Consider the following 13,389-nt stretch of genomic DNA (forward strand, 5'->3'; position numbering starts at 1 on the left):
CTCGCGCGGCTCCCGCCCTGCGCTCGCCCCCTCGCGGGCCCGAGGCCGCCGGCCGGTAGGACGCCTCGAACGCGGCCTCGGGCGGCGCCGTCCCGGCCCTCCCCCGGCCGGGGCCCAAGCAGGAGAGAACTCGGGGAGGACCGCCACCCGGGTTTCCGGTGCGCTTCCTCGCCCTCCCCGGACCTGAGGCCCCACCCGTCGATCTCCGAACTTCCTCCTCTCGAAGCACTTTCCGCGCCAGTCTTCGGGCCAGAGATGGGGGTGGAGGAAGAAGGGTTCCAGGAAAAGAGAAACGGAGTTTCGAAAGCTACTTGGTGGCGCTTGGATAGAGCTGGGGGGCGGAGGGGTGTCGGAAGCTGGGGGTAGGGGGAGAGGGGACAGTTGCAAGGTTCGCTGACTTTTGGAGCGCGGGTGGGCAGGCGTTGGCCCCTTTAAGATCCACCCTCCCTCTTCCCCTCTACAGCACCCCCACCCCAGTCTTTCCCTCCCTCTCTTAGAGGCCAATTTTGTTAATTAAATGTTTTGTTTGCGACGCAGCTCTCATTCATTGCGGACACGTCATTCGGAGCAGATCTAAGCCAGAGACCAGATCTCATTAGATAAAGCCCATCAGAACTAAGAAAATGGAGGAGCCACTAATTAAAGCTTTTAATTGTGCGGATTCGCTGCGGCAAGGCAGCCGCTTTATCTGAAATCTTGGAAGGAGAGGGGGCAGAGGACCACTTCTGCCCAATCGACACTGGGTCACGCAGGGGGAAGGGACTAGGGAAAAGCAGTACCCCCACACACACCACCACCACCTCCGGGCCTGCTTTCCCCGCAGCTTTAGCCGTATCTTGGTAGTTTCAAAAGATCACGCCTGAAAGGCGGTTTAAACCCCCTTAATAGATCGCTCTGTGGTCACAATCGAGTGGAGGAGCCCGAGGATCCCCTTCACCTGGTGTCTGGCAAGCGGATTACTCCGCTCTAAGGTGGCCAACCTTGCAGAATTCAAAGCTCCTCCAACAAGTGGACTGGGGAGGGAGTAGCTGAGAGGAAAAGGACCACGCGCCTCCTCACCTTCTGGCATCTGGATGGGCAGAGGGAGGGAACTCTGAAGAAGACTTCAGAGATTCCTCAGCCTGGGGATGGGGTTGGGGGGGGAGGGGCTCAGCAGCTGAAGAGCCCTGAGCAGAGTGGGAGGCCATGGTCAATTTGGTACTGAGCTAGAACTCCTCTCTCCCGGGAGAGATCTAAGGTTCTCAGGATAGCATCTAGTTCAAGAGCAAGCCTGGCTCCAGTTTTCAAAATCAGAGGGAAAAAGAAAGTGAGAATACGGACCCAATTAATTAAGGCGCGGGGCTGGGCGCACATCCTCCATTGCTCCATTAAGCCAGCTGAAAACACCAAATGGGCATTTATATTTGGTCCCAAGAACAGGGAAAGGAGGCGATTCCCAGAAAGCCACTTGCCTAAACTTGTCTTGAGGGAATGCAAGTGGACCCATCTTCTTTTTAATTAGTGGTAATCAGAAGCGAAGGCTTTCTGAAAGCACTTGGAGACGAGGTGAATGTACTATTCACCGCATCTGAACAACACTGTCAATTTTTGCACTTTAAGCTACCCTGCCTTCTTACCAGTTTTGCTCTCTATTTAATTGCAATACTGTCAAAGCTCATGGCATTGCTTGGAAGGAGGACCAGAAAGCATTACACCCATGCTCCTGCTGATTTTCCAACATTTACTTCTAAAAGAACACTTAGTGAAATTAATGCTGCCATCTTAATTTAAAAATAAAAGCCCTCTCCTTTCCTATATTTCTTTTACTTGGCTGATTGAGGATGCCAGTAGAGTAGACACAGGTTGCATTATCGGAATAACCAAATATCATTTTACTCCATCATTTTAGATTAATGATATTAGTGGGGTAAACATACACAGCTCAGAACTGTACTGGGATATTTTGCACTTTTAGATGCAGAGTTGAGGGAACCACAATGGAACTAAACTTTGTACAAAATACCTCAGCCATTGATTCACCCATTTGAAGAGAGCAACATTTTCTACTAATATTCTATAAAGAAAACGGTTTAGGACAGAAATTTAACTAGAATGCAATTCTTAATAAAAGTGAGTGGTTCCCTAGTATCAGCGGTTCTCTCATATCAACGGTGTGCGTGTGGGTTTTTTGTTGTTTTTTTTTTTTTTTAATTACTGGATGTTGAAACAGAACACCTCCTAGAAGCATTCATGTGCATCAGTCTATCAAACCATTTACTCAAATTAAATGTGTAATCCTTCAAATGCCTCCTTTCAAATTAATGAGTTTAAGTAGCTTGAGTTCACCTGAAAAGATCCTATAGGCACCTGACCTCCTGAATTCTTTCCATTAATTGCACTGAAACTTGTTGGAAAAGACTGCTTACAGGGGCATATGAATGTTCCTATACATTGCTTTAAAATGCAAGATTAGTATAATTCTATAGCCTCTTTTCCTAAATCTTTATTGGGGATCCCGGGGGTAGGGATACAAACAACAACAAAACCCCAAAATCTGAACTCTCCTCAACTGAAAAACCTGCAAACTCTACATCACAAACCACACACTAACACTGAGCATTACAAGCCTCCAAGTAACAGTATACAAAGAAAAACACTACCACTAAGGGTTTTTTGTTTTGTTGCGGGGTGGGGAGAGAAAGGGGGAGTTTACTATGAGAAGAATTACAAGTTTTTAAACTGATGGGTAATCAGCATTTTTCACAAGGAGCACGAAGAATGAGTCACAGTTTTCCACTCAAAAAACTTTAAAAGTGCTTATGTAAATATAATTAGCCATCACCAAAGGCAAATCATTTCTCACTAACTACACTCATTCGTAAGGCCATCTTTTGTCTCTTGAGTTTCTATGTAGGTCCCTACCCTTCTTTAAGGTAGCAGCCTAACTCCCACTTTTTAGCTGAGGGTCCTGTTGGGGTAGACCCTTAAAATTTTGGTCAGTAGAGCGCCCAACCTTGGCACACCTAACGGCCCAGTCCCATCAGATGGATAGAGTTTTTACTTAGCATGGCTTCTGCGGTGAATTTACTATTAAAAATTGAGAGATCAACACATGCTTCTCGAACCCCTTAAATCGGACCAACCAGGTTTTCGAGGGGAAGGTTACAACGTATCCTCAGAGGTTCCCTGTTCCTTTCCTTAAAATCTTTGGTAACCTTTGGCCTTGCGATTTCTCCGCTCACCCATCTCAAGGAAAGCAGCCAAGTCTTACCTAATGTAGTCATTTCTGCAAAGGATCATGCCGCTCTTGGTGTAACAGGACGTGCCGATGTCGCCCAGCTGCGCCTGGCAGCAGGAGCACTTGAGGCACCGGCTGTGCCAGTAGCTGTCCATGGCATAGAGCAGAAAGCGGTCCGCAATCTTGCCCCCGCAGCCTGCGCATCGCTTCCAGGAGAGGGAGCCGGCCGTCACGGGGGGCGGCTGTGAGCTGCTGCCCGGATTCACCATGGTCTGCAGAGGGCGGGAAGGGGACAGGGAGAGAAAGACAAAACAGGGGCGATGCAAAAGTTAGTAGCAATCGCCGCGCGCGAGAGCTAAGCCGTGCTTTCCCCCCTCCCCACCCCCCAGAGCTGCTGGAAGGAAGCAGCAGGGCCACGGCGCGCAGGAGGGTGAGGGGGAGAGGGAAGGAGGGAGGAGAGCCGGCAGCAGCCGCCTGTTTACTTTTCTCAAGCTTTGTTCTGGGGCCACGAGCTCCTCTCAACTTTCCAGCGCTCGCCGCCGCTGACAATTTCAGCTTGGGTACTGTCAAAACTCCGAGAGCGAGGCTCGGCGGCGCGCTCCACCCCTCGCGGCGCCTCCTCCCAGCCCCCGCCTCCGCCCACTGCCCCCTCCTCCCTCCTTCGCCGCCCGCCTCCAGCAAATGAGGGTCAAACCCACCCACCGCCGCGCCCGGCCCCTCCCCGGCCCCCGCCGAGCCCCGAGAGCTAGCCGAGGGGAGCAGGGAGGCGGCCCCCGCCGGAGCCACGTTCCCTCCCGAGCTCTGCCCTGGGAAGTGCAGCTGCAGTTCACAAGTTGGAAATAGTTCGGTTTTCTGAAAGGGAGGGAGGGAGGAACCGGCAGAGGGGCGAGGGAGAGCGTGGTGGTGGGAGGGGAGGCTAGGGGACGCGAGGGAGGGGGTGCGGTGTATAAAGTTGCGAAACTGGTTTTTCGTATTTTAAACAGCACCTTTCACATGCCATTGTGGTGACCGCCATCTCCCATTATTGTTCTAAATCTCATTTCATTTTGAAGATCAATGAGTGTTTTCTCTGGGTTTTCAGGACACAGGCAAGAATAATAGATCATTGAACTTTAGGATGCCTGTTAACTTCCTATACAAACACTCTCCACTTTGGTCTCACTAATCTGCCCTTGATCAGCAATTTAAATGCTAAAGCTTTGTTCCTCCGAAGGGGGAGGGGGGTTACAGATAATATGCGAGAAGGCACTATTAAAGGATGTACAAGTTCTATTCGAACCAGTCCTGCTGTCACGAAAAACTGCTTTTAAAAATTCCCCACTCTTTCTAATGAATGTCACGAGAAGCAACTGGGGTATAATATAGGAATCAATTTATAAAGCTTAGCCTAAACCGATTAATTTGTTGCCTCCAATCCTGAGTCCAATAAAGTCCTAGTGTTCCTCCAGTCACTTATTCTATAAAAAGATCAAGTTATTTACTGCCAATTAAGCAGCCTGTTTTGTCTTTGTCCTCTGTAAGCCGAGAGTGTAGGCTCCCCCCGAGGCTCCCGGCTATCTGCTCAAGACATTCAGCTGATACCTCAGAAGGGAGAGGGCGAACTTTGCCTGTCCCCGGCCCAACTTGGCTGCTGCAAAAAAAACCAGGGGAAGGGAACGAAACAAGGACTCGGGTTCCTTAAATAGGCCGGTTTTAAACACATTTCCTCCGAAAGAGTCCCGGAACGTGTGTCCAGTGACCGCACAATAAACCAGAATAAGAACTGCACCAATTAAGCTGTAACAAAACCCTAAGACTTTGGAAACAGGACCACTCTAAAACCCATTAGCATTGCATTTATCCGAATGCATCATACCTTTATGTAAATTGATTTATCTGATGCATTTACTCGAGGAATTGCTTTTTGTTACAATTTCAGCCCTAACCCAAATGAATCTGCATTTCCTGCCCGAGGTCTTTAAACTGTTTCCCCCAACGTTTTAATCGCTCCGAATTCCTTTTTAAAAGGGGAGAGGGAGGGAGGAGATTCCAAGCTCTTCCCCGCCCCCATCTTTGGTGAGAGGTAAATATATATGTATATTTTTTTGAAAAGGAAACATTACACTGAGAAAAGCATCCAGTAACCCCATTAGCTAAAGCTCTTAAGGACAAGCAATACCTTAATGCTGATTAAATCTAAAAGAGATGAATCAAGAGGACTGACCAGAAACTGACTCCCCTGATAACTAAGGACGGGCCCTCATCAAGTTTCATTTAGAGTTGGAAAAAAAAGAAAGCTTTTAAGTTAAATAGGCTTATACTCTAGTAATTACATAGCCAAGCAATTTAGGTCCTGGGATAGTCAGTGAAATAGAAAGCAGAACTGGCAGCTAGAGGCAAAATCTGCCCCTCTTTAACAACGTCTCTGGTGTTTTTTAATGGAGACCAGGGGAGGGACAAACGTAGCGCTGGCAATTTGTAGTACAAAAATGGATGCTTAATTCATGTCTTGATTTTAATTAGGTGATTCACCGGATTTCTCCTGGATTGGAACAAAAGACTTATAAGCCAAGAGGAATTTTTGAAAAGAACCAGCAATACTGAATCCTGCTCACTTAGATCCTTTCTGCCACTGTTTCAAAAATAGTGTTTACTGGGGGGTGGGGGGGTCGTGACTATTTCCCCCACACTACTTCTCATACTTCAACCCTCATTTAAGCACCTCCTGCCTCTCCCTTAGAAACTGAAAATATCCCCACCCCCAGCCAAGGCCCCCACCAGCCCCGTCTCCAAGAAGAACCCTTTTGTAAGCAGGAACCGCTACAAAGCTGGCTGCCCGGGGCTGGCTGCCCTCCGTGCAAGCTCGCAGGCCGGCCTCGGTAGTTTCAGACTCGCGCATTATCTAAGCCGACGTATTGTTTACTTGCAATTTGGGACGGTCAAGGGAAGGAAGCCAAAGAAAACAGCCCTGGCCCAAATCGGCCCCCTCCTCCCTCTCCCCCCTCCTTGCCCGCGGCTCCCCGGCCGTCCCCTTACCTGCTTTTCCCCTATATTGCAATATTGCGAGAGGCGGCGGCGGCGAAAAGCGAGCGAAGCCGCTCGGCTTCCAAGGAAGGGGCGCCTTGGCTGGCGGAGCTGGAGGGAGAGGGGGATGTTCTCGCAGAAGCAGGAAAGGGGAGGAGGGGGCTAAGGGCTGCTTTTTTTTTCTTTCTTTCTTTTCTTTTTTTTTTTTTTCTTTTTTTTTTTTTAACGCGTTGCTCTGAGTCTGGGTTGGGGGGCCCCGCGTAAGTGGCAGGCGGCCGAGAGCAGGAGTGTCAGTCTCAGTCCTCGGCGTTCTCCTCCGCCTCCGGCTCCGCGCGAGCAGCTGCAGGAGCCCTCGGCCCGCGCGGCGCGGCTTCAGGCGCGGCGCAGCGGCAGCAACTGCTGCAATCGCTGCTGCAAGTTTGGCAATGTGGCTTCACTTTGTATATTCCCCCGCCCCCGCCCGCGCGCCTCCCGCTCCTCCTCCTCCTCCACCGCCTTCCTCCCTCCCGCGCGCTCGCCCGCTCGCTCGCTCGCTCGGGGCTGGCGGCGGCGGTCGCTCGGCCGAGCTTCCTGCCCCTCCGGCCGGGGAGCAGCCGCAGAAACAACAGCCCCGGAGCGGCAGCGGCCGGTGCGGAGGCCGGGAGGCGGGCGCAGCCGGAGCCAGGGAGCTGCGGCCGACCGGGGCCCGGCGCGCTGGAGCCTGCGCCGCTGCCCGGAGCTGCCGCCGGGGCTGCTGCTACGGCTGCCGCTGCCCGGCTCGGAGGAGGAGGCGGCGGCGGCGGCGCTGGCCTCTAGCCGGCTCGCTCGCTCCCTCCGCGGCGCTTACACATGTGTTACTGACAGAGCAAAATCCCAACTACTCCCCGGCTCTGCCGCCGACGTCAGCGACCCTCAGCCACTGGGCGGCCGGATTGTTCAGGCGGAATAATAAAACCTGCCAATCCGGGGAAGGACAAAGGGATGACTGAAACGAGACTCTGGGGGCGGGGGAGACAGGGAGGCGGCGGAGCGGGCCGGGGAAGGGGAAGGGAAGGGCCGGAATCAGGTGGGGAGAAGGAACCTGGGCGTCGGGGACCCCGGCGCGGCCCGGGCTCGCGAGCCGAGGCGCGGGGTGCCGCCGCTGCCCCCCCAGCTCGCGGGAGACCCTGGGGACCCGCCCCCGCCCGCCTCTAGGGGCTTGCCCTCCCCTAGCGCCGATGCGAGCCCCCGAGGAAACTTAACTTCACGTCTTTCTCAGAAATGGGTCTCTTCCTGTTTGGGAAGAATGTCTTCCCGAAATCTTAGGGTGGATTTCACACGCACGCAGAAGAGGTTCTGTTTTTGTTTTTTAATGCACGGTGTTCGAGATTAATGAGCCTTAGTGGAAGTTCAGTTAACAAGGGGAAGACAGAACAGTAGTTCTTAAATACCGTCCACTGAGCCCTCCTCTCCCCATGAGCCCGAGTACAAACCAAGAGCCTCATAGGCATTTCGTGGATATTTGTCAATTGTTGGTGATAGAAGGATCACAGCCTTTACTTTGGAAGGTAAGGGAAACTTCAGGGAGGAAGTGTTGCCCTCTCTATCTACTCCACTGTGGAAAATGAGGCCTGGTTTCCCATAGCCCGGAAAGCAAGAGAAGTAATTGCAACGTTCTCAATCTCGCAGCCTCTGGGGAGTAAGAAAGGTCATGTCTAGTATAAATTTAACTATTGAGGAATGCTTTTAGGGTGCTAGCCTGAGTCTCTTTCCAGGGCCCAAGCTCAGCCTAGATGCTTGACTACCTCGTCATTCAACTTTACCTACTCTGCCAAATAGGTTTAATAAATCTCTGATCTGAGGCTAATATTAGGTCTGATTATTATTAGTAAGTTCCAGAGAGATTTTTCTGGTGGAAATTATCATGAAAGTGCAAAGCCCTTCTGCTAAGTATCATTAAGTAAAACCAGCCTTGTGGGACAAGTTTTCATATTGTATTACATACAGTACTGCCGGATTGAGGAAAGGGACCTGCAGAAGAATCCGGCTAGACAAGGCAGTTGTTAAACATCTATAGTTTTAGTGTCTGTTTGGGGGATTTCTGTCTTTCAAACCATCAAAATTAAGGCCGCAAAAGAAACAGTAATGATTGTCCATAACATCAAGCAGAGGACATTTTAAATACCAATTAGAGGGGCGCCTGGGTGGCTCAGTGGGTTAAGCCGCTGCCTTCGGCTCAGGTCATGATCTCAGGGTCCTGGGATCAAGCCCCGCATCGGGCTCTCTGCTCAGCAGGGAGCCTACTTCCTCCTCTCTCTCTACCTGCCTCTCTGCCTGCTTGTGATCTCTCTCTGTCAAATAAATAAATAAAATCTTTAAAAAAAAAATACCAATTAGAATAGTCATTTCTTTATATTTCTAGCACCTCAAAATTAAATGACTTACTTTTATTGATTGGTATTTAAAATTGCATTTTTATGATCAAGTCACTTTGTGCACGTATGAGAAACATTTTTTAAATGGTTTAAAATATAATAGTAATTAAAATGCCCTGTACAGAAAACAGCTGCAGATGGGCGTGATTAAAGAAGGCCATCTTAAAAAGATGTAATGTTCCTTGAAGGTTAGTAAAGAAAACTCAATTAAACCAAATGAGGAAAGGAACCCCATAAACAAATATTGCACACATTTTAATTCCCTGGTTCAGTTTCAATTTGTTAATAATTTATAATAATCAAAACGAGATGACACAAGATCTTAGTGGGCTACAATAAAGTTATGATTTGTCATGTACAAGTCAATTTCCTGCTGTGGCCCTTGATTTTCTCATCTACAAACGAAGGAATTGAGCCAAAGGGTCTTTGTCATTTTTTCTAAAATGATTTTCTTAACTAGAACACATAATATACAGGTCTGTAATGAATTGTGGTACGTTAGGTATTTCCTGAAGTATGTACACTAAAAGGAGATCTTTATTTTAAAATGAAATGTTAGAATTTTAGTCAGACATCGGATATCACTGAGTGTTTGTCCAAAGCATCCATGTAGTTTTGTGGAAGGAAGGAAGGAAGGAAGGAAGGAAGGAAGGAAGGAAGGAAGGAAGGGGAAAAGCATGGATAAAACTTTGAATATAGAGCTCATAGCAAGAAGAGGCCTAGGGGGTGGTTTTAGTGTTTTGGCTCTAATTGTGTGTGGAGTGAGGTCTTCACACATGTCCTGGTAGATTGGAGTGGGTGGGAGCATGTTACCAGAGAGCTTTATTTGCCGATGTTGTGGTTATAGAAATACAAAAGTGATAATGGCTAACAATCTCTCTTCTGAGGGGCAGGAAATAAATATATTCACTGTAATCAAAATTCAGGTGTACTTTAACCACAGCGCCACCTCTGGGTAGTCTTTATTTCTGCATTCCTTCCGTTTGGCAGTTCTCTCTCTTTGGAGTCCCAAGACCTGTGGTCTGAAAGTGCCTGCTTAAATGAGGTAGCAGTGTCAATCCTTTATTTCCACTGACGCTAAAATCACAGAAACTATGAACACAAACAAGTTCATTATGGATAAGGGAAATGTGTGTTCAGGCATTCCTTAAACAAATATAAACCAGTGCTCAAAGTCATAATCCTGGTATACAATAAAATTGCCTAAGAGCAAAGTAATGATGGTATATTATGCCCAGTAGTTCAAGAAAACTCTGCTGACATCATGCATTCCTCATTTAGCCTACTCACCCACAGTGAAAAATAAGAATACAGTGTTTTGGAAAAGAAAGAGAAACTCAAAGTGTTATTTTCTTGAATCTTAATTAAATACAGGAACCATACTGATCCTAGATCAAGCCCTCATTCCCCAGACTCACCCCAAAATGATGTGTTCCTACCTTCCCTTTTTCTCATTTAAGTCCTGCAATCATAATCATCTTTCCACTCCCCAAGTGACAATCCTCTAAGAATCTCCCATGGACAGCCAGAAGTTCCATACAGACCCACGTTCAGCCTTCCATGCCTAGAGAAGAGTCAGATTATTTGATAACCTCCCTAACAAAGTGCCCCCCACCTCCGATGTTTCTCAAGAAAAGATTTTAACCTTTTAAACCTTTTAAAGGTTTTAACTTTTATTTTAACCTTTTAACCTTATTTCATTTTTATTATATTTTATTTTTAATTATTTTATTAAATTAAACTAAATTTTAATTTAAAATTTAAAAATTTTATTAAAATTAAAAATTTTTATTTTTATTATTATTTTTATTTTTAACTTATTTTAATCTTTTAAAGTCAATGCAATACTGTGTTTGAAGGCAGCCTTTTTTAGGAAGAATTGTTTTTTTAATCTGCCTATCTTTATTGCCCCTATCCCCAGAAATCAAAAGGTTTGGCCAAGGTGAATCTGAAAAGCTTGAGTCTAGGACAATTCCAAAGTGTAAGAGGTGTGGAAAGAAGGAGAGAACGGTAGTTACTGACAGATGTAACAGCAAAATCCAAGTGGGGAGGAATGGCAGTTAGGTCCCTGCCAGTGTTTTATGTGGTGATGTTGACTTGGAGGCACTGCATGGTAAGTAGAGGCAGAGTGACCACCGTCGCCTTAAGCACAAAGTTTTATGCAGAATTCAACTTACCTGAAAGACTGCATCTCAAAGAACCATAACTTGGCTTTAAATCTGATAATAATACTTCAAAGGTACTGACTGCTTTTTATTCATAGTTCTCAAAATTTCTTATAAATATCTCATTAGAAGTTTCATGTGATAAATGAATAGGTGGTTGCTGTCTTAGAACATGTCTTTCATTCTTCCTTCCTTCCTTCCTTCCTTCCTTTATTTCTTTCTTTAAAAAGCAATCCCAGTGTCTACATTTGGTAAGTGTCCCACCAAATTATGTTAATCAGTACTTTGAAAGTTCTATCCTAACCTCTTTTTTGGTAGGGTAATGTCAAAGCATGGTGAAGAAGTTGATTTGATCACAATAAAATAATTAAAAGATCACAGGGAAAATGAAACGGCATTGATACTGCTGTGATTAAAAATATAATTTAAGATGTAGATTTTTGCTTTTAATTATTCTACTTGATTAGGACATTTGAAACTCCTGGAGATGATGGGAAAGGTGAACGAAGATGATGGGAAAGAAGAAAATAACATCTGTGATACATAATTTTGCCTGACACAGCAAGGCCACATTTATTAGAGTGGCAAAAAATTACCCACTTTCTTCATATATGTTTATTAGGGTAGGAACAGGACCTTAAAAATCCCCCAAACCGGCCCCAGAACTACAACGAATCTTGACATATGAATAAGGGAAATGATGATTCCATAGTGATGATAGTGATGATATCACAGAAAAATTATTTGCCTCACTCACACTACCCACTCCTAGGACCAAATTCTGTCAACAATATTCATAACCCAAGTGATATTCTGCATATAGCATTGCTGATAAATTATCGGACTGTATATGTGACTATATTATATGTTCTTTAGGGTCTTGTGAGTGGTCTAGAGGGTTGACAGGCTATGCTTATTAAAGTCGAATTAAATCTTACCATGAGTAAATTTAATTTCGTAATAGTTACAAAAGAGAATATGTGGATGACTGGGCCATTTGTATATGTGTAGAGGTGGTTATTAGTAAGAATATGTATTAAAATTATAAATCCAGTAGAAAATAGCAATTTCCTTCATCATTAATTACTGTTCCTCTCCAAGATGATGGAAATGAGCATTTATTGATAGAGAAACTAAGGCATTAAAACATAATTCATTCCCCCTTACATTCTCACTAATTGTTCTTGGTAAAAGAAAGGCTAATAATTCAGAAGTTTCAAGTGCCCCAAACCACAGCTTCTTTGGTTAGTGTCACTTTTAATTATAGTATTGATATCATTAAGCTTTTTTCTCTATGTAGGTTTGTTATAAAATATAATATTTTAAAGTATAAACTGGTCTCTGCTCACAAAATGTTGATGAAAACATGATAATGTTTATTCATCTAATTGTAATGAATGACCCTGGTGGAATTAGGCGAGTTCAATCCATAGCTGTCCATAGACTTGAAAAACACATATTTCTACTCTACACAGTGCCATAAATTTTTTAGCATAAAAAGAACAACCAATATGGATTTTTTTAAATAATAAAATTGGATAACTCAATTGACTAAAATGTGTTCCCTCCACGCAGAGGTACACATTATAACGTCATCATTTATATTTCTCAACATAAATCAAATTTCATAATAAAATTGTTTTTGATGAATCACCACTTCTTTTCTGGATTCAAAACATTCTGACAGAGAAAGCAAATTTGTCGATTTCTCTGTCTGATAAGAAATCACTGAAAATATATTGAAGACCTTTAGTCTAAGATGCTAATTTTTAGAGGAAAGTTTCCTTTAAAAGGGAACGATTCAAATGAAGTCATTTTAAAATTTGGGAAAACAACTCAAGAATAAAATTGACTTTCTTTCCAGCATTTTTTCAGAGCCATCTGTTGTACTCTCTGACAGTAAGGGCAAGAGAAGTCATTACAGAACAATACTCTGGAAACAATTTGCTTCAAAGAAAGAATGAAAACTTAAACAACACTACCTTTCTATATGTTTGTTCTAATTAGAGGGTTAAAACATCCAAGCACTGTACCCAGATGCCTCTCTCTGTCCTGTTTTTATTGCTTTTCTCCACTGAGATAACATTTAACACTGCATTGAAATTCCTACTTACTGCTGTGTCCAGTAGTAAATCCTGGCACATTATTAGAATATCTGCCTGTTATCAGCTCAGTCAGGGAATGAATTATTGACTATAACTCATTGCTGGGAAGACTACGTATGACACTCCAGTGAAGTTTTGATAATTTCTAGAAGTCGTGATAATTTATGGAAGGGGGTTTTGATTGATCTCCCACCACCTATTTTGCACCTATCAGTAAATAGGACACATATTGATGGCCTACTTGAACTACATTAACAATACAGGGAATTCACAATTTAAGCATTTCTCTTTTTTTCCAGTACAATTTCTATTAAGACAGTAACTCAGTTTCTATTAATTTTCTTATGAGTGGTTTACCCATGGGAGTGGGGAATCACAGATTTAGACTGGTGAATGCATAATATTACTATTCTAATAATTATTTGGATCTTTTCCTCATTTGTAGTTGTACCCAGCCTTTGCCTTTTGGAAAGAAAGGCACAGAGGAGGATGGAATAAAACGGAGA

The 13,389-nt window shown here is 45.1% G+C and overlaps 1 protein-coding gene across 4 annotated transcripts in view; it reads right to left on the reverse strand.

The window, feature by feature from the left end:
- Nucleotides 1-6,658, reverse strand: part of LMO4 (LIM domain only 4) — a 16,844-nt gene extending 10,186 nt beyond the window's left edge. Inside the window, exons 1-2 of one of the 4 annotated variants that reach the window (XM_047725993.1) lie at nt 6,233-6,658; nt 3,251-3,492 (exon numbers count right to left, since the gene is read on the reverse strand). In XM_047725993.1, the coding sequence (XP_047581949.1) occupies nt 3,251-3,486 (236 nt within the window). In that variant the 5' untranslated portion in view covers nt 3,487-3,492; nt 6,233-6,658. Of the gene's footprint in view, nt 1-3,250; nt 3,493-3,699; nt 3,857-6,232 lie in introns of those variants that run through there. The other 3 variants (XM_047725991.1, XM_047725994.1, XM_047725995.1) reach the window with 3 other exon arrangements.
- Nucleotides 6,659-13,389: the final 6,731 nt, after the last annotated feature.

This window comes from Lutra lutra, chromosome 4 (assembly GCF_902655055.1).
Source record: "Lutra lutra chromosome 4, mLutLut1.2, whole genome shotgun sequence".
Taxonomy (NCBI): Eukaryota; Metazoa; Chordata; class Mammalia; order Carnivora; family Mustelidae; genus Lutra; species Lutra lutra.